Source organism: Dromiciops gliroides, chromosome 4, assembly GCF_019393635.1.
Source record: "Dromiciops gliroides isolate mDroGli1 chromosome 4, mDroGli1.pri, whole genome shotgun sequence".
NCBI classification, from domain to species: domain Eukaryota; kingdom Metazoa; phylum Chordata; class Mammalia; order Microbiotheria; family Microbiotheriidae; genus Dromiciops; species Dromiciops gliroides.
Genome location: NC_057864.1, coordinates 144,288,822 through 144,309,732, shown reverse-complemented (window position 1 = coordinate 144,309,732; position 20,911 = coordinate 144,288,822). Strand labels below are relative to the sequence as shown.

The following is a 20,911-nucleotide window of genomic DNA, read 5'->3' as shown; positions in this document are numbered from 1 at the left end:
ACATATATATACACATATATAAAATTTCAAAGTTAAGTCATTTTTACAAGTCAAAACCATTTCATCTTTTAAAGTATTCTCACTTTTAAAATTACAAAATAATATAGTCCAAGATTAGTCTTACTTACCTTGCTTTAATACAGCATCAGGTTTTGGTGAGGTTTCACTAGAAATTTCATGGACATCTTTTCTGGGGACTGAAGTACTATATATATATGTGTGTATATATATATAAAATAGAGAAAAAATACACTGGTTAGTTAAAGGCCAGAAAATTGAAAGACTATAGAGACAAGAAAAACAAAGGTAGATAATTTTGACATTTACAATGAAAGCATATAAGGAGGTTTCAAGCCACAAAGTAGGCATATCCTAACAATCTGGAGGAGAATGTCAGAAAATATCATTCTGAAGTTAAAGCTAACAAGAGTAAACACAGAATGGATGACCTAAGCCACCTAAAAACGTCAAGGCAAGACAACCTGAGATGTACTGTAGATGTGTGCTGCTGATAAAGCTACAATGATTTCATTGGTGCAAATCAAGGAAGCATTCATCTAAATATAAAAGGCAAGCTATAATTTTAGACATTTAAACATGGTAATTATAGATGCTTATAGAGGGGTACTGTTATACACTGAATATATTTTTATACTATAACATATTTTTAAAAGAAATAATATTGATTTTTCCCAGTGTGTCTCTATTACTGTATCTAAGGGAGAGGCAACAATTTTAATGATCAGTACTGTGTATTTTCAGTGGACTTCAAACATTTTTTAAAGTGCATCTGTATCAATAAACATTTTCTGAGTATATACCCCCAACATAAGTATAATTATTTATAAATTACAAAGACACAGACAGACACAGAGACATACAGACACACACACACACCCTGTGTAGTTCATTCTCCAACCTAAACAGATAGGGGTGAAGCTTTTACCTACTGGTTACTGTCCCAGAACATAGAGCTTACCCTCTAAGAGGTACCTGTCCGGCCACAAGGAGATATGGCGGACAAAGGATAAGTAACTAGGGAGCAGAAGGAATTTCATAGTGCATCTGGTCAACTGCAGCTTATAAATACCCAGGTTAAAGTAGTTAGAGACAAGCCCCATGGCTACTGCCTGGGTGAGATTTGACTCATCTTCCCACCCTTTATTTGGCTGAACCCATACTTCTAACAGCTATACCACTGGGCATACAGATTGGGCCTGACTTGGGAGAATGCGGCTCTGGACATTAATATTTTCCTATTCGAGTCACTTTTTTAAAATTATGGTTTAATATCATAAATAGAGGTGTAAAGAATTGTTATTTGAGATTTTTATGACCCCATTTTTTGGCTAGAATTAAAAACAAATGGTGCAGGCACCGGCCTGGGGCTCTGCAAACTGCACGGTATTCCACCCACTGGTTGTAGCCGTTGCCATGGTGCTGGCACCTCATGTCAAAATTATAATGATTAGAAGTCTAGTGAGGGCAGTCATGTGACTGTCAGAGAGGCCAGCCAATTGGTTGGGGGCTGTGTGTGGTCAGCCTGGGGTCTGCTGGGAAGAAAGGAGGTTTTCTGGGATTCTAGCTCGAAGCTGGAAGGCGACAGGACGCTGCTGTGTGTTCTCAGCTGATTCCTGGGCGGTAGTGTTGTTCAGGTTGTATAATTTCCCTTTTCCCCATTTTATTTCCTTTCCCTTGATCCTACTGATCCTGTTTGTGTTTTTTAAAGTTCGTTCTTGTTAAATAAATCCTGCTCTGTTTTGAGAGAGGCCGCCGGTCTCCTTCCTTGCCCCAGTATTGTGGTGAACTGCCTAGCTAACACTCCCCAATTAAAAACTGGTCCCTACAGTGGATAAATTAACTTCATAGAAATATCCATCTTTTCAGTAGCATCCACTTTAAATTTTTATGCTTTCCATTCAACCTTTAGTTCTATAATTTCGTGTCCTGAAGGGAACAATCTCTTTAACTGCAAAGCATATTATATTCCTCCTATTAATTTATTCTAATTGGTATATTTATTAGTGTATATGGTTTGTGGTTTTTTCAATTTGTTTGGGGGTTTTCTGCGGGGGGGGGGGGGCAATTGGGGTTAAGTGACTTGCCCAGGATCACATGGCTAGTAAAGTGTCAAGTGTCTGAGGCCCGATTTGAACAGGTCCTCCTAACTCTAGGGATCTATCCACTGTGCCACCTAGCTGCCCCTTTAGTGCATATGTTTTCATTTCTAATAGTTAAGTTTTTTGAGGGTAGGAACCACAATTATTTATCTTTGTACCTCCACTACTGCTCTGTATATGAGTCATTAATTGATTTAGAGTCAATATGTCTCCTGAAGCTTAATTATTCCTGGATGAACCAATTAAAAAAAATCAAACTTCTGAACTTGCAAGGCTGAACACACCAGAACAGACCCTGCTACCACCACGATAGAGACACCTTATATAAAACTTAACCTTTAAAAAAGCCAAACAGATTGACTCTCTAAATATTTAATATTTTTGTTACTGATATTTTTTTTTGTGGGGAAATGGGGGTTAAGTGACTTGCCCAGGGTCACATAGCTAGTAAGTGTCAAGTGTCTGAGGCCAGATTTGAACTCAGGTACTCCTGAATCCAGGGCTGGTGCTTTATCCACTGTGCCACCTAGCCACCCCTGTTACTGATATTTTTAATAGCTATAGTCAGTGTATGAGTCACTTCCCAAAAAAATCCCTACAAAAACGGTCTCAAAAAGAAGTTAAAGAAAATATCTAATAAAGTAAGTTCAATTGGCAATTTATGTCACTATCTACCTTTGAAGCTTACTTTTTAAAAATAAGAGACATTCTTTAAATTTAACACTTTAAAACCAATTTGTAAGACTTGTGTTTGATTATCTTCTACTATTGTCTTCGTTATATTGCTATAGTTGTGCACATGTTCTTTTGTATAATCATTAAATTAAAACAAATACATGATTCAAAGTTCAACTATGAGGAATTTCTACATGAAAAAAATCATTCACAAACTAATACATAGCCTACGTAAAATATATTAAGCCTAACAGCAGATGTCTCAATTTAGCAGTACATTCCAAAGACTATAATTTCAGCCAACAGATGTCACTATAAACACTGAAAATAACTTGAGATTATAAAGTCATACAGATAGATATTTTATACAAGACAGAAAAAAATATTATTTACAAAAACCATATTGAAAATTTCAGCCATGCTTCATTATAACTCTGTTGACAGTAGTAAGAGAAGACAGCTAATAGGGAACTATGTTAGAAACAAAAACCAAAATCAAGATAAGCAAAGGGATAATATATCTTGTGACTAGATTAGATCATTAACTAATGGATGTAAAACCCTATATAACCTGGCAACTCTCCTTTACTATTTTTGGGTTAAGTGGATGAAGAGTTGAAAAACAATAATTTTTGCTAAACTTGAAATGAAATGTCACCCCAAACAGTAGTATTGTTAAAAACAATTCAGCATGTTAATGCTATAAGAAATTGTATGTGGAGATTTTTTAAATACAAATTTACTTACAATTTGCCATCTTTGAAAGAGCGAACTAGGACATTATCCTTCTTTACTGCAATATCATCACTGCAATCTGGGCAAACCACCTTGAAAATAATCACATAAAATAAAAGAATCAAAATACATGAGAATTTAAAAATTTACATATAAATATGCCAACCTGTCAAAGAAATGATCACTCACTTTATATGGAGGCACTATTGATATTCATTTATCTGGCCCTGTCTCTCCTACCAAGCTCTGATTTATTCACGGTTTGGCTCAGGGTTGTGCCTGTGCTTTTAAGGGCGGGGGGGGGGGGGGGGGGAGAGAATGAAAATAGAGACAAGAGCTCAAGGTCTATACAAGAATGGAGAACTGAGTTGGAACTGTAACAAGGGTGGAAATAGTCACTAGAGGAATTCACATAAGGCTGGAAAAGGAAAAGGAAAAGAGGTATGAGATGAGAGATCAGAAAACGAATTATCTAGATAATTCCAGAATATCATATTTTTCATATACTTTTATAAGTCTGAGTTCTGAGTAAACAAAAAAAGTTTCTACTAGTCATATCTGTATGTGTGTCTATGCATATAACACTAATATTATATTTGTATATAACATATATATGTGTGTATATATACATAATAAGCACACAGATGTGTAAATTCAATGTACATTAGAACCTCTTTAATGGATCTGTGATCTCATTAAAGTGGATCTTGTCCTAGCCAGTCATCAACAATTTATAACGAGCTTATCACATGCTAGATGCTGTGGATACAAAGGAATATAAAATCAGCCTTTTCCCTCAAGGAATAAACATTCTACTGGGGAAGAGAACATATAAGTAGATACATAAAAGATAAATATATAAAGAGTAGATGGAAGGTGATCTCAGAGATGATGACACAAGCAGCTGGGGGAGCGGGACAGACCTCCTGCAGAAGGTATAATCTGAATTGAGACTTAAAGGAAGCCAGGGAAACTAAGAGGTGGAAGTGAAAGGGTAAGTTTTCACCAATACAAATTATAACTTCCCCATGCCTTCACACTTTTTGTGATTCTTGTCTATAAACCATCCATACAAGCTTAGAGTAACATGCTTCAGACCTTCAGTGTAATACACTGTAGACTGTTCTTTCATTAAAGCATGTGTGTGTGTATCTACCCCCCCCCCCCCACACACACCATACATCTGTTGGAGGCACTCAAGCTATATACACAATTTTTATTTTCCTATGACTCTGGTGTTAACATTAAGGACCTCTTCAGAAGTAAGTTGTGAAAGGATTGGGCTGAGTTTTCTAGCCATTTGGTTTTTAATGTATAGATTAATTTTTTTCAAATTGCTATGGATTTTACTTTTCAGGGCCCAATGAAATTATATTGTGATATTTAAAATCTATATTGTGTGATCACCTTAAATTAGAAGATTCAGCACCAGTCTTTGGGCATTAAACATTTATTAAAGCACACAGATATTCACAAGGAGTTCTCTTTAACTGTCTGAATTGCTGGATTTTTACTAAACCTTAGCATAGCGTTGTCAGTGATCAAATTTAATACATTCCATTACATTCCCTCCTTTATATAATAGAGGGTTGAGGTAGTTATGCAATCTATAACACTTCTTACCACCATGTGTCTGGATCAAAGCCAAATTTAGTAATGTGTTCATGACACCTGAAAATGTTATGGAAAGGTTATCATACCACATCTCATGGTTTCGAGACATCCAGTAATTGTGCTAGGCCACAGGTGGATGGATTCTGACCATGCCATCAGACTTAGTGAAAGAAAAAGAAAACTTTTAGAAGGGAGAGAGGAAGAAACTGGACTGTGTCTAGCAATTGTGGCCTATATAGTTGCCATCACAAGAAAACCATGGACTTAAATGTACCTGTCTCTCCTCCTGTTGTACATATATTCTCTACAGGGCCTATATCAAACTTATTGTAAGAACAGCTAGTCTCTGAGATGATAAGTTTCCATAATTCATAAATTGCATATTAATTTCACCAAAGACAGTATGATGGTAAAAAGGCATTTTATACTGCATAACTGATGATATACTTTTAATATATACAATAATTCCAAACCATACCCAGAGTATACAATATATAGAGTTCTCTAAGAAGAGATGTTGGCCATAACATATGAATCTGTCTTTTATTATACTTCAAACAAGGGGGCACATGCCACTAGAACTTGATACTATTCATCATTAAAAGGTATTTGGTAAAATTCAGTCTGAGTTCTGTACAAAGTTTAATTATTTGGTAGCTAAAGCACTTTGTTGTAAGGTAATATTACCTATAAGATAGTATGAATTAATGAGAAGCTGCCATGGGTAATTATTAACAGCTGACACGTCCAGAGTTTTATGGTTCGCAAAATACTGTACATACATTATCTCATTTGATTCTCACAATAGTAATACAGGCTTTACTACTAAACCCTTTTTTTTTTTTAAGTGAGGCAATTGGGGTTAAGTGACTTGTCCAGGGTCACACAGCTAGTAAGTGTTAAGTGTCTGAGGCCGGATTTGAACTCAGGTACTCCTGACTCCAGGGTTGGTGCTCTATCCACTGTGCCACCTAGCTGCCCCTACTAAACCCTTTTTACAGATAAGAAACTGAAGCTCAGAAAATTTCAATTCCTTCAGGATCAATAGATAAGATGCTATGTGTCAGAAGGGCCACTAGGTAGCACAATGGATAGTGCTGGCACTGTAGTCCAGAGTTCAAATCTGGCCTCAGACACTTACTAGCTGTGTGACTCTGGGCAAGTCACTTAACCCCAATTGCCTCAAACATCTTGGGCCATCTCCAATTGTCCTGATGTATATCTTGCCACTGGACCCAGATAGTTCTGGAGGAGAAAGTGAGGTTCATGACCTCATACAGCCTTCCCTCACTTAAATGGAATTCACTGAAAATCATGACATCACCCCAAGGTCATGGTCCTCTTCAAGAATTAAGGACAAATGGGCAGCTAGGTGGTGCAGTGGATAAAGCACTGGCCCTGGATTCAGGAGGACCTGAGTTCAAATCCATCCTCAGACACTTGACACTTACCAGCTGTGTGACCTAGGGCAAGTCACTTAACTCTGTTGGCCCCAGTCTCCTCATCTGTAAAACGAGCTGGAGAAGCAAATGACAAACCGCTCAAGTGTCTTTACCAAGAAAACCCCAAATGGAGTCACAAAGAGTTGGACACCACTAAAAACGACTAAATAAGTGTCAGAAATGGGGTTTTAATCCCATTTCTGATTCTAAATCCAAGCACTCTACTTACTCTTTCAGTCTGCCTCTATGGACAATGTTATCGGAAAAGCTTAAATGTATTTTTATTCCCACAACTGCAAGAAAATCTACTGGGGATTGCAAGAAACATTTTACATTAATATGTGAACTTAAAAGCAGCTAGGGGATGCAGTGATTAAGGGCCCACACTCAAGAAGATCTGACTTCAAATCTGACCTCAGAAACTTACTAGTTGTGCAACCATGGGCAAGTCAATTAATCTCTGTTTGCTTCAGTTTCCTCATCTGTAAAATGAAGGCACCTACCACCTTGTAGGGTTATTGTTGGATCAAATGAGATAAATTTGTATAATGCTGATCACACACATAGAAAGAGTTATATGAATGTCAGCTATCATACTATTATGTACTTAGTCCTATTTTCCCAACAAATTAAGCTTGTCTCACTAGCATGGAAATGACACAGAATCATTCAATAAATGTTCAAAAAATGCACATAATCACTTGGATTAAGGGGGTGTGACAGTTGTGAAGGGGGACAAAGGGAGAGAGAGAGAAAGTATGTTACTTAATATTTTATTTCCAAGTTTATATTAAAGTTGCTTATTAAAATTATGGTCTGAAAAACCCCTGATAAGACTAATACATACAAATATAAATACTAATAGAAAAAACGGAGAAAAAAGGACAAATTACACCAGCATTCAATGTTCCATAAAGGATGGTAAAAAGAACACTACAACCAAAGAGTAAAGGGACTGGTACTGAGACTGAACAAACTTTTCTGGGGGCTGTCTGAGTCTGTGGACTCTCATAAGATTTTTTGAACTTCAATAAAGTTTCTGATAGGAAAATTTACCTTAGCTAATTTTCTTTTTCAAAAAATACCAAGAAAATATTTGTACAGTAGAAAGGACACTGGCTGTACACCTAGAGGACTTGGACTCAAATCCCATTTCTGATACTTATTACCTTTGTGACCTTGGGTAAATAATTTAATCTCCCTGAGCCTCAATTTCCTCATATGTTAAATGAAATGGTTGGGACCTCTAAGGTCCTTTCCAGCTTTACAATTATGATTCTGTTGTCTTTTAAAACCAATTTAAAGATAACTGTATTGTTAATAAGAGATATTAGGTCACACAAGCAAACATGGAATGAAGAAAAGTCACTAATTTGTTCATTATTAAACTTTTTTTTATAGCAATGGGGGGCAGAATACACTGTGTTCAGAATGTTGGTGAGTCATTCCTAGCAGGTTTCAACTTTTCTTAGTTACTTCATGAAGATATCTACATGGACATTCTTTTTTTTTTTTTAAATAAAAGTATTTTATTATTTTCCAGTTACATGTAGAGATAGTTTTCAACATTTGTTTTCATAAGATTTCTAAGTTTCAATTTTTTTCCCCTCCCTCTCTCCCCCATCCCCAAGACAGCAAATAATCTGATATAGGTTATATATGTACAATCACATTCAACATATTTCTGCATTAGTCTTGCTGTGAAAGAAGAATCAGAGCAAAAAGGAAAAACCTCAAAAAAGAAAAACAACAGCACCAAAAACAAAAGAAATAGTATGGTTCTGCATCCATATTCCACACTTCTTTTTTTTTTTTTTCTGGATTTGGAGAGCATTTTCCATCATGAGTTCTTTGGAACTATCTTGGACCATCATATTGCTGAGAAGAATCAAGTTTATCACAGTCGATCAACACATAATGTTAATGATACTGTGTACAATGTTCTCCTGGTTCTGCTCATCTCACTCATCATCAGTTCATGCAAGTACTTGGACATTCTTTTTTTTTTTTTTTACATGGGATAATCTGTTTTAATTAAATTGACTATTTATATATGTACAAAACCAACAACAAAAGATATTACAATTTAAGAAAAAAAAATACAATTGACCATCACTGGTCAAAGAGGGAACTCCCATCCTGTGGCACTCCAACCCTAGATTTGCCATCTAGGGGCTGGGAAGAAGTACACTGGGAAAGAGGCATCAAGCTCAGCCCACAAAGGTTTCCTTCCATCCTAGCTTAGGAGAACCACATTATTCAATACAAGAATTCCCTCCCTTTGCCCCCCAGCCCCTTATTCCTGGTAGGGGAGTGGTGGGTAAGGGAGAAGGGTGAGGACAGGAGAGGAAGGGAAGGCATGGAGCAAAAAAGGAAAGTTACAGGAGATGGTAACCTCCTTTTGTAATTCCAGAATGGGGGGGGGGGGAGGAAAGGAGGAGGAGGAGGAGGAAGAAAAGGGAGGTAATATTTGTCTGCTGGTCTGTCTCTTGTGTAGGACAGTTCCGCTCCTGCCCATTAGACTCAGTCTGCCCTGGGCCAGGGGAATTTCCAGTGTCGACCTAGTGGTTTGTGCCCTGGAAGGAGACTGTCCATCCAGGAAAGGATTCGGGGAACTGGCAGGGAAGGACTTGGTCTCCCATCCTTAGTAAGACACGGCTCCCGGCTCTCGAGGGGTGGTGAACAGGATGTCAGCTTTGGCATTGATGAAGTAGGTAACGATGAGAGAGATAAAGAGGATGCTGAGGCCCATAATCAGGGTGACAAACTCAAGTTCCTTGCTGGCTACAAGAAAAATGCGAGCACAAATGTCTTTCCAGCGGCTTTCTGTCCAGGTAGAATATTCAGAGGATCCCCACTGCTGCAGCTCAAAGGCAGGAGACAGCCTTGGCCAGTCGTGCTGTGGAGTGCACACACTGGGGGAGCCTACTTGTCCCACTGGAGTCCATGGGGCCTTGGACCCATGCATACTCATACAGATCCTTTTTGGCATCTTGGGCCTTCTTTGGGTCTTGGCACTGCTCCCGGGTAAGATTGACCACAGTGCCAGTCAAGTTTGCCAGCACATACTGCACCACATAGGTGGTGTTGATGGGGCTGGAGACGGCAATGTAATGCTGGAGGGGCCCATCTCCTAGGAACACCTTCAGGTCCTTCCTGATAACTGACTGGAACCATGAGTTGTTGGCTTTAACCAGGAATCCATAGAGCAAGCGAGAGACCGTTATTGGATCAGCCTCAACAGCGGTGTGGTTGCTTCCCCCTGCTAGCTAGTATAGTGCACATCCCAGCACTGTGGCCACAGCTGCCAAGGACTTGGCCGTGTCAGTCACAAAGTCCATAGCCTCATCAGGTGTCAGGGATGCAGGATACTTCAGACCAATGTTTTCAGAGGTATCATAGACACTCTGATAATACCTGTTATAAAAGGAGCCAGGGTGGTCAATAAGCACAACACCAGAGATGTTTTGGCTACAGAGAAACCTTTGCAGGGAGGATGGTGGAAGAGAATGTTGTCGGTTTGCCTCTTGCATTGTCACATTAGGGACACCAGTGCTGCTATTCTTCAGTACGGTCAGGAGATTCTGGACCTCGGTATAGATGGACTCATCTCTCTGAGATATGGGATCTGTGTGCATCCACAAGTCTGAAGAATTCCTCAAGGCTACCTGTCCAAGTTCCACGAATGAGTGTATGTTTTCTAGCTAGACAGGAAACTTGCCCTTTTCCATATCATACACCATCCGTGAGCTACTGATGTAATCAAAAGTCTCCCCTTGGAAGAAGACAAACATAACATTCCGGTACATCTGGCGCCTTCTGCAGAGCTTCAGCCACAGCCAGCTGGGTGATGAAGGAACCAACAGCACTCTCAGCCCCAGGAGCCACATTCCAAAAGAATGAACGACTGTCCAACCTGGTGGCAGCGATGATCACCTTGTCCCCAGGCTCTAACTTCCCAGATGCATTCAAAGGATTCAATGTGTTCCACACGTTGAAGTTAGCCAGGGGGTCACAGACAACTTCTGGGTTGATGCTGAATGTGCTCTGGATAGCACTACGCCACATGCAGGTGACTGTGCTAGTGACGGCGTACATGTGTGAGAAAAGCTGCATTGCACAGTGGGTAGGCTGGAGCAGATCCATTCACTCCCCGGTTGTGGTCCCAACAGCACTGCTTGATAACTTGCGTTTCATTCTCATCTTCTAGCAGAAAGATGGGGAAGTCAAAATCCTCATAGGCTAACCCATTGCCTAGTGGGTTCCACTTTAGTTGTTTGCAGTGTGCATACTCTGACCCATAGGAGTTAGAGTAGATACCGAACCCATCATTAGGGCACTCAACACTGGGAGAAAAACCATCTACAGGGCTGGGTTTGGCAAGAGCCACAGCAAGACCAGAGATTCGTTTGGTTCCCTTCAGCTTCTCCATCAGCTTCCTGGTAAAAAGGTTGCCTTCCAGTAATACCATGTAGGGTGGGTTAGGGCCATCAGTTAGGACCCATTTCAGGTCTTCCTCCTCTTCCACTACATGGATTACTCATGTGTCCCCACTAATGGAAGACTGGCAGCCAATCTGGTGAGTGGCATTGAGCAGGCGGACACAGGGAGCTTTTCTATTCAAGGGGATGTAGATCTTCCTCTCCACTGAATTTGCTTGGCACAAAGCTGCCAGCAGAGGAACGAAGCAAAAGAGGAGGCAGGTTCGCCAGCCCCCAGAGGCGGCTCCTCCGCCACCCCCAGCAGTGGCCATCTTGCTTCTCCAGGTCGCTTCCTCTACTTGGACATTCTTAATAAAAATTTTTACAACAGGTGACTACAGAGATAACTGTGCTTCCAAAAAGGCAAAGTCTATAACAACAAAACTTTTTTTCTCCCTGACATATGAAGGAAGTTTCCTTTTTTTTTTTTTTTTTTTTTTTTTTTGCGGGGCAATGGGGGTTAAATAACTTGCTCAGGGTCACACAGCTAGTAAGTGTCAAGTGTCTGAGACCGGATTTGAACTCAGGTACTCCTGAATCCAGGGCTGGTGCTTTATCCACTGTTCCACCTAGCTGCCGGAAGTTTCCATTTATTAATATAAAATAATAAAGAGTGAGAATGATTCTAATATTTCAACAGAAAATCCGAAGTCATTTAGTCCTTCCAGTTGTTTGGGAGAGGTAAAGATAGCAATAATGAAAAATAAACTCAGGGGGAAAAAAATCCCCAGAAAGAAGTAGCCTTGCTTAAAGAAGTCAACAGATGAGTAAATAAATCACCTTCTAATTTATTTTATTTGTTAAAAGGAGGTTCATGTTACCTACTATGACCTTTTAACATCCTTATTTTCCTTAGCAAATACTGTCCAAAGATAATAGTTATAGTATCTTTCTAACAGCTAATATGAGAGGCTTCTGGAAAGCAAAAGCCAGTAAATATAAATGAAGGCCAATTTTAGAAAGTATTTTTATCCCCCTTAACATGACAATTCCATATTCACACTAATGAAAGGGTATTTTGGTACTCAAAGTCACAAATGTAGCAAACATTTTATAAAAGAAATCAAAATATTGATAAATGTAGAAGTACAACTCTTGATTTATAAGAGGTTTTTAATTTTTTGGTCTAAAGACAAAAGTCCAGCTCCACTGTCTCTATTTCTTTGCATTTCAGAATCAGCATGGGGAAAGAAAAGAACATAATACAGATTTAGCTACTGTTTAGAAAGCTTGTCGCTATTTAGTCACACAACCATAAGTAAGTCATGAGGTTTAGATATCAACTATTTTAACATGTACACAAAGTGGGCTATAAGGTCTTTAAAGATAGCGACTGTTACTTTTCTCTTTGTAGCCCAGTATTTTACACATGGTACACAGTACTTCAGTGTTTTACACATGGTAGGCGCTTAATAAATGCTGGCTAAATTGAAGTAAACTGAATGGCAAGGAAAAGAAAGGGAAAAAGTTATTATTTGTAATAAATAGTTAATATGTTTTAAGGAAATTTTAAAAAATTATTCCAATCCATTTATTTATTTTTTTTGGGGGGGGGGGTTGTGTTTGTTTTTTATTTTTTTGCTGGGCAATGAGGGTTAAGTGACTTGCCCAGGGTCACACAGCTAGTAAGTGTCTAGTGTCTAAGGCTGGATTTGAACTCAGGTCCTCCTGAATCCAGGGCCAGTGCTTTATCCACTGCACCACCTAGCTGCCCCTCCAATCCATTTCTAAATTGCAATGAGATTTACAGAAATACATTTAAGTCTAATTTATATTTTATTCTTGTTTATGTAAAGATTATTATTTTATGACTAAAACAAAACAAAGCAACCAAAATAAAACCTATGTTAACCAACTGGTATAAAGAATACTATTCTCCACATCTTCCAAAGTGCCAATATTTCCCCTTCATAGTCAGAAAACTCAAAATTAAATCTCTTTACATTAAGAATTACTTACCAGTGCTGGAAACCACAGAGCTTTCTTTTTATCCAAGCTTATATAGTCTACACATACAACTTTTCCTAGTAGCTCATCAATTTGTTTCCTATCATCTTCATCTTCGTCACTAGAGGATGATGAAGATTCTTCCTCTGGTCTATAGGAGAAAGATCATTATATTTGAGACCTTCATATCTGACTCCCCCAAAATACATTCATAAACAATGATTATGTTAGGTTAACAAACTTTGGTATTTTTTAAAAAAAGTTTTATACCCTTTCCACAAAATTGACTGAATTTCCTAAAATCAATAAAGTGTAAAAAGCAAAACAAGCATAAGGTTAACATAAAAACCCCTTCAAAATTTTAAATAAAATACTTTTTTAAAGTATAGTATCAGAAAGCTTACGGGCCATCTACCTTTTAGAATTTGTTGGCTACTGTAGCATCAGAAAGCACAAGGCTCATATTTTGTAGACTACCTTTTAACGGGGCTCTTTTCCACCAAATGGCCTTGGCTTCAATGATCTTCTCTTTTTCTTTTCTTTTCTTTTTTTTTTTGGTGAGGCAATTGGGGTTAAGTGACTTGCCCAGGGTCACACAGCTAGTAAGTATTAAGTGTCTGAGGCCAGATTTGAACTCAGGTACTCCTGACTCCAGGGTTGGTGCTCTATCCACTGCGCCACCTAGCTGTCCCCTCAATGATCTTCTCTTAACCCTTGGCTTCCATAAAATTGCTCTAGCTAGAGATGAAAAAATTGTTCAATTTTTTTTAAAAAGGGGAATATAGCAGGTGGACAAACCACAAAACAGTGGACTTAACTGTGTTTCCTGCTTCTTGGCAGTGTTGGATTAGAGGTACAGACCAAGGAATGCATTTCCGGCTATGACTAATGTGTTGATTTGTTGTGGCTTTGTTTTTTCTTCCCATTTTTGGGCCATATCTCTGATTTTTATCTGTGTGAGGACCTCCCAATGAAGAACACTGTCTACTAAAGCAGAACAACATATTGTATATAGTCTTAAAGGGTCATGTGATGCACTGATGTCCACAGTCACACAACAGTAGGTGGTAGACACAGGATGTAAAGCCAGGCCTTCCTGATCTGGAAGTCACCTCTTTATCCACTGTGTCACTGTACTAATGTACTTTAAAAGAAATACCTATTGCGAGAGGGAAGAAGCATGTGTAAGTGACAGTAAAGTTAAGAAAAAGAAAAGACCATTAATAAAACATTCAAAAATAATGAAAAAGAAGATAGCAAGCCAAACTAACCTCATTTCTCTTTTTTAATAGGGTTACTAGATTGGTCAGTGAAAGCAATCTTGGAGATACACTTTACAGTCTCCTAGGTTTAAGCAACAACACAGTCACCCATACTATTCTTGATGACAAGATGGGAGATATGTGTAAGTAATACTATAGTTAGGTGGATTCAGAACTGGATAACTGACCAAACCCAAAGAGGAGTCTTTAATGGTCTGATGTCAATTCAGAAGGTATCTAATAGTGGGTGCCAGAGATCTGTGCTTGGCACTGAACTTGTTTAACACTTTTATTAATGACTTTGATAACAACATGAATGGAATGTTTATCAAATTTGCAATAAAGGTGAAAGAAGCAACTAAAAAACTGTGTGATCAAATCCAAAAAGGTCAAAAATTTTATATAGAACTGGATGGAAATTAAATAATAATAATAATAAATAATTAAATCAATAATAATGAAATTAAATTTAGAAAAGGAACTGGACATGTGCTTTCATTAGTATAGGGACCTTTCTGTTTCAGTTGTTTCCTCTACCAAGAAAAATCAGCATGCTCTCAGAAACTTAAAGTCTTAGAGAACAGCCTCAGTAACTAAGAGGGTAGGTGATCTGCCCAGAGTCACAAAGCCTTATGTGTCAGAGGTAGGATCTAAACTAAGGTCTTCCTTGCTTTGAAGTCAGGAGAAGAAATATGGTGTGTTTCAAGTGAAACTGAAAGGGGAGAGAGAGGACACAAAGACAAAGAGGGAAGAGGGGAAAGAAGGGCGGGGGTGAGGTGCAAGATCATGTAGATTCAAGGTGTCACTGTAGCTACTAGATAAGAGCCAAGTTGGAGGAGCTTAACAGTTATGAGCAGTGGTTTATTGGTACAGGCATTTACTACGGAGTCAGTGATTTTTAGTGGGAGAGAATCAATGTTTATTAAAAATAAATTTAATAAGGATGAATATCTTACACTTGGGTTCAAAAAATGAACTTCATAAGTACATGATGGGGAAAGTATGGCTGGCGGGGGGGGGGTTGCCATGCATGCTTTAGTGGTTTGTAAGCTCTCACATCTAACCAACTCTCTCTACCTGAATAGGTAACCACCTTAATTCAGGTCCTCACCAATTTTTGCCTAAAATGTCCTCCTAACTGATCTCAATTGTCTCAATTCTCTCCTACTCTGGTCTCACTTCTAAACTTCTGCCAAAGTGATGTTCCTTAAATACAGATCTGACAATGCCATTCTCCTTCTCAATAAATACCAACAGCTCGCTACTACCTCTAGGATAAACTATACACTCCACTGTTTAGCTTTTTTTAAGTCCTTCATACCCTGGCCCCAATCTTTGAGTCTCCTAATATACTTCTCCCCATCCCGGACTCTGCTATGCAGCCAAACTGTCCTTTTCTCTTTACCTCATCACAACCAATCTCTTAGGCCTCAGAAATCATTCACCCCCTCTCCCCATGCCTAGAATGGATTTCTTTATAATATCCACTGCCTCTTCATATGGAATTCCTATCTGCAAGCTTCAGCTTAAGTACTACCTCTTACATGAAGCCTCTCCTGATCCCAACTGCTAGTGCTCTCACTCTCAAAATACTTTGTATTTACCCTCTCTCTATATTCTATATGAATTTGACTCCCCTATCAGAATCTAGGTACCTTGTGAGTAGGGATGGTTTCATTCTTTCTACATATATCCTTGGTGCCTTGTGCCTGGCCTGAAGGAGGTTTACTGACTGAGGGGGACAGTCCTACTGTATCTTCTCCATGTTCAGCCAACATCTGCAGTACCTCTAAAGCCTCTAGACAACTCAGGTTTTATGAATGTGTGTGTGAGTGAATGAAACATTTAATAAGCATTTACTAGGTGCGAAGCTCTGTGTGAAGCACGTGGGATACAAAATGAAAATTAAGACAGCCTCTGCTCTCAAGAAGTTCCTATTCTAATGGAGAAAGACAACACATAATGAAAGGTTTCAACTCCAAGTCAGATGGAAAAGTCTCATACTTCTTAGTACACAACAGAAAAAGAGATAAGTCATATGTTTTCTTAAATGTAAAGTCTTTTGTAAAATGTCATCTCCACTGAGAAGATATCTATTTCTAATGCTGAACCATCTGACAGTTCCAAAGACTTTGGTGACAAAAGCTTTATTTTCAGGCTCTTCAACGGCACCTAAAGAAACAGGTGCGAGGCTACATTTTAGCAAGAGCTGCCTCCCAGTATGAACTGTGAGCCCTGGCCTGGGAACATTCCCATTATCAAAGCTCTTGAGGTCAGGGTCCTGGGCTATCTCCATTAGGGTTTGAAGGGATATAGTGATCAGTATAGCGGCGGATGCCTGGTCTGCCTAGCCCATGGTGCTTCTATAGCTCTCTGGCAGCTAAGTGGAGAATGGACTGGAATGGGGAGTGACTGCTGCAGACCTCTGCAATAGTTCTGGTGTGAGGTGATGACATTTTGTACCAGGATGCCAGCTGTATCAGAGTACAAGTTTAACTCAGTTTGCTTCATGATTTCCTCTTGCAGACCTGCAAGTCTGGACATCCCCCAAAGATCCATCCACTTCCCTTTTCTCTCAACACACTCTCCTCAATTACTTCATCAACAGTCAACCAATCAATTATGCATTTATTAAGTGCCTAATATGTGCCAAGCACTGTCTTAGGGAGTAGGGACCGAAAGATAAGAGTGAAAAAGCATCCTCAAGGAGCTTCTACGTACAGAAAGACAAGGTGCATAGACACAGGTGTACACAAAAGAGATAGGAGATGACTGGGAAGAGGGGGGGCCCTTGAAGTGGGGGCGTTAAGAAAACCTTCATGTTGGGGCAGCTAGGTGGCGCAGTGGATAGAGCACCAGCCCTGGAGTCAGGAGTACCTGAGTTCAAATCCGGCCTCAGACACTTAACATTTACTAGCTGTGTGACCCTGGGCAAGTCACTTAACCCCAATTGCCTCACTAAAAAAAAAAAAAAGAAATTAAAAAAAAAAAAAAAGAAAACCTTCATGTTAAAGAACCAAATTATGTAAAGTGCTCAGTAAATCTTAAGGTATCATATAATTGTAAGCTCTGAAGCACATGAAGGACTGTAGTTGGTGAGAAGGGAGGACACTGCAGACAAAAAGGACAGCCTTCCTGTGAAAAGGCAAAGAGATGAAAAAAACTCGAACCATAAGAACAGCCCTTTCCTAATTTCTCTTGTTTCGACTGATGGCTCTATGATTCTCCCAGTCACCTTTCCCTCAATCTGTGTTCAAATCCTGCCAATTTCATTTCTACAATACCCCTTGCATCTATTCCTTCACCCTTTTGATCTCATTGTTATTACTCCAAGTTCAGGCTCTCTTGTCTGAATTACAATAGCCTCCTATTAGAGTGTAAACTCTTTGAAGATGGAGGTGCCTGGTATTTTTCAATTCTGTATTCTCATATCCTAGGATATGGCCTTGCATGCAAGTGTTTAATATATGTTTCTGAATTATGTTGTATTCTAAAGAAACATATCAAACTAAAAAGGGGGTAACTTGAAAGAACTGCCCTGTTCGATCAAAGACTAGGATAAAGAATTGCTTGATTTTATTTACTATTCATTTTGAAAAACAAGTATTTGTTCTTGATCATTTCTTTTTAAATATTTTAATTTTCCCCCAATTACGCATAAAGACAATATTTAACATTTTTTTTAAGTGAGGCAATTGCGGTTAAGTGACTTGCCCAGGGTCACACAGCTAGTAAGTGTTAAGTGTCTGAGGCCGGATTTGAACTCAGGTACTCCTGAATCCAGGGCCGGTGCTTTATCCACTGAGCCACCTGGCTGCCCCGACATTCATTTAAAAAAAAAATTTGGGTTCCAAATTTCCCCCCTCCCTTCCTTATCTCCCCTGATCCTGAGAGGGTAAGCAATTTGATACAGATTATACATATGTAATCATGCAAAAATATTTCCATATTAGTCATTCATCATTATTTTTAATAAACTATCAAAAGTGGATTATAATTGGGGTCTTTTGTATAATTTGGACTATATCAAATCTTAATTCTAAAGAATTAAAATTCAATATCAGGGGCAGCTAGGTGGCACAGTGGATAGAGCACTGACCCTGGAGTCAGGAGTACCTGAGTTCAAATCCGGCCTCAGACACATAACACTTACTAGCTGTGTGACCCTGGGCAAGTCACTTAACCCCAATTGCCTCACTAAAAAAAAAAAATAAAAACAAACAAACAAAAAAAACCCCACAAAACTCAATATCAAAGAAAATTAAGATGATGCTAAATATGTAAAATGTTATACAACAAAATTAATTAATGGATGGTTTTCTTCAAAGGAATGTCATTTGTGAGAAGACTAAAATTGAATAGTTGTCACTGACAGAGTAGTTGGTTTCATGGATTAAGTATTTTGTACCTTTAATTAGTTGCCTGATTTAAAAAGAGATTTTTTAAACTCTTAAGGTTATAACAATGCCATTCATTATACATTTGACTATATGTGTTATATCTAGTGTGCACTGTGCTACTATGGTGTTTATAGAAGTCATAAAATCTTCACCAAAAAAAATTGTCTTATAGTAACCAGAAAATTTAGAGAATATTATAAAGACCATGTTCAACTGCTCAATGTTAATGATTCATCATGCAACTTAAATGTTCCATAAGAAAAAGAAACTTTAAAATTTAACCACTATTTATAATGATTCTTTACAAACAGTAAACATAATAATTTATCCTCTACTTAAAAGAAAAGTATACCAGAGTTTTATACATGTCTTATTAATACCATTCATGGTAGAAAGCCAAAACACCAGCTATTCGATTAATATCAAAATCTATTATCATGAAAGCAAGGTGACAAAGTTCTAGACTTGGAGTAGGAAGATTTAGCAGCTGTCCATGACAAAGCCATCCATGACAGAGAAAACTCAAGGAAGGCCCCAGCACATGGTGTAGACCTTTTCCACGCCAACTCCCAATCCCTCTCCATCCCTCTGGGAACACTTATAGAAGACAAGGAAGAGAGGTTCAGAGGATAGGCAATATGAGCTATGATCTACCATAACTAGAGGGGAACACTGACAACTATGAGATCAAAGTTTGACTCTAGTTAACAGGAAGATAGAAAATGAGATCCACTCACCTAAGTCATCCATTCTGAAAATAGTAATTAAAATATCTAATTTTTTACTAAATGTCTTAAAATACAACATCAGCCTGGCAGTACTATTAAAACAAAGTACCATCTAATGTTCAGAGCATGACAGGTTTTTGAGAAGAAAATCTTTCTAATTTTTTAAAGTTAATTTTTCTCTCTGGATAGATTTCAATATTAAAATGTCACATCTACAATAATAGTTAGCATTAATAAAAGGACTTTGAGATTTGCAAAGCACTTTACTTAAGCTAGGAGCTATTAGTATCCCTACTTTCAGATGAGGCTCATGGCAGTTAAAAAGATTTGCCTATGGTTACACAATTAGTAAATGTTTCAGAATGAATTTAAACTCGGATCTTCCCAATTCCAAGTACAGCCCTCTTATCCATTGTGCCACTCAGGTGACTGATGAAGAATAATGTCCATGAGAATAATAAATAAGTATAACTTAAATGCACAAAGCTACCAAAAAGGGATTAATACAAATTAAGGATAAATTACCTACCTATAAAATATTTAGCTAATAATTTAAAATTGTTTAGAGTTGTAAAGATAAAGGGGAACAAACTCCCCTTTGATTAATTTATAGACAGTATCCTTAGGATAGAAGAGGAGCACTTGACCAGAATAACAGACATTAAAACTGAATATTTCATTAACATATGTAAGAAGCTTCACATTATTCTCCATCTATTAAAATTACCTTTTCATTGCTAAAACTAGATTAATTTAGAGTGAAGGCTAAGGTCTTGTTTCTAAACAATCTTTCTAGACCCTTAATAATTACTTAGTAACTAGTTTGACAAATTTGCTAAAATATATTTACAGTTAATAAATAAATAACTAAATTAATACAATATGTATAAATAGAAATGAATTCAGATACAACTAATTGTTATTAAAAAAATGAAACAAACTTACATGTGATTAGATCTTCTTCCTCTGTTTGTTTTTTTTCCTATGACTGGTGTGCCAAAATGTTCAGGATTGGTAAGTGGAAGCTGGTCTAGAGTCTATGAACAACAACATAAAATGATTGAAAAAGAAAAAAAGCAAGTTATTAACTTTGCAAGATGAGATATAATTTAGAAATATTCCTAAATTCTGAGATAGCTTTGCTATTATTCATCAAGACAAAAAGTGAAAATAATTCTCCTAAAGATTGCAAACTACAGTTTCAAAAATGTCAAACCAAGTAAGAATTAACAAATTCCCTGAAAAGAAGTAGCTCAACAACAAAAAAAATTAATGGCTCTCTACAATAATTTCCAATTGACTTTGAGAATGGTGAGTGATTCCAAAAAAAATTTAAGTATAATTAAATAGATACAATACTGAGCTATGTGTTGGAATCCATCAGCAAATTCCTGGTCACTCTATGTAACCTTGGTTAAATAATAAGAAATATGTGACCCTCTCTTTATCTGTAAAAAAGGAATATTATTGTCATTGTTGTTTTACACAGAAATACAAATGAATTTCA

At 37.8% G+C, this 20,911-nt stretch overlaps 1 protein-coding gene and 1 pseudogene across 1 annotated transcript in view; both read right to left on the bottom strand.

The window, feature by feature from the left end:
* The window catches only part of ARID4B (AT-rich interaction domain 4B), a 189,265-nt gene that overhangs the window by 74,654 nt on the left and 93,700 nt on the right, over positions 1 to 20,911 (bottom strand). The window contains 4 exon segments of the mRNA XM_044001493.1: positions 129 to 205; positions 3,543 to 3,622; positions 13,027 to 13,165; positions 20,350 to 20,441. Of these exon segments, the coding sequence (XP_043857428.1) occupies positions 129 to 205; positions 3,543 to 3,622; positions 13,027 to 13,165; positions 20,350 to 20,441 (388 nt within the window).
* LOC122753795 lies at positions 8,724 to 11,443 on the bottom strand (annotated as a pseudogene).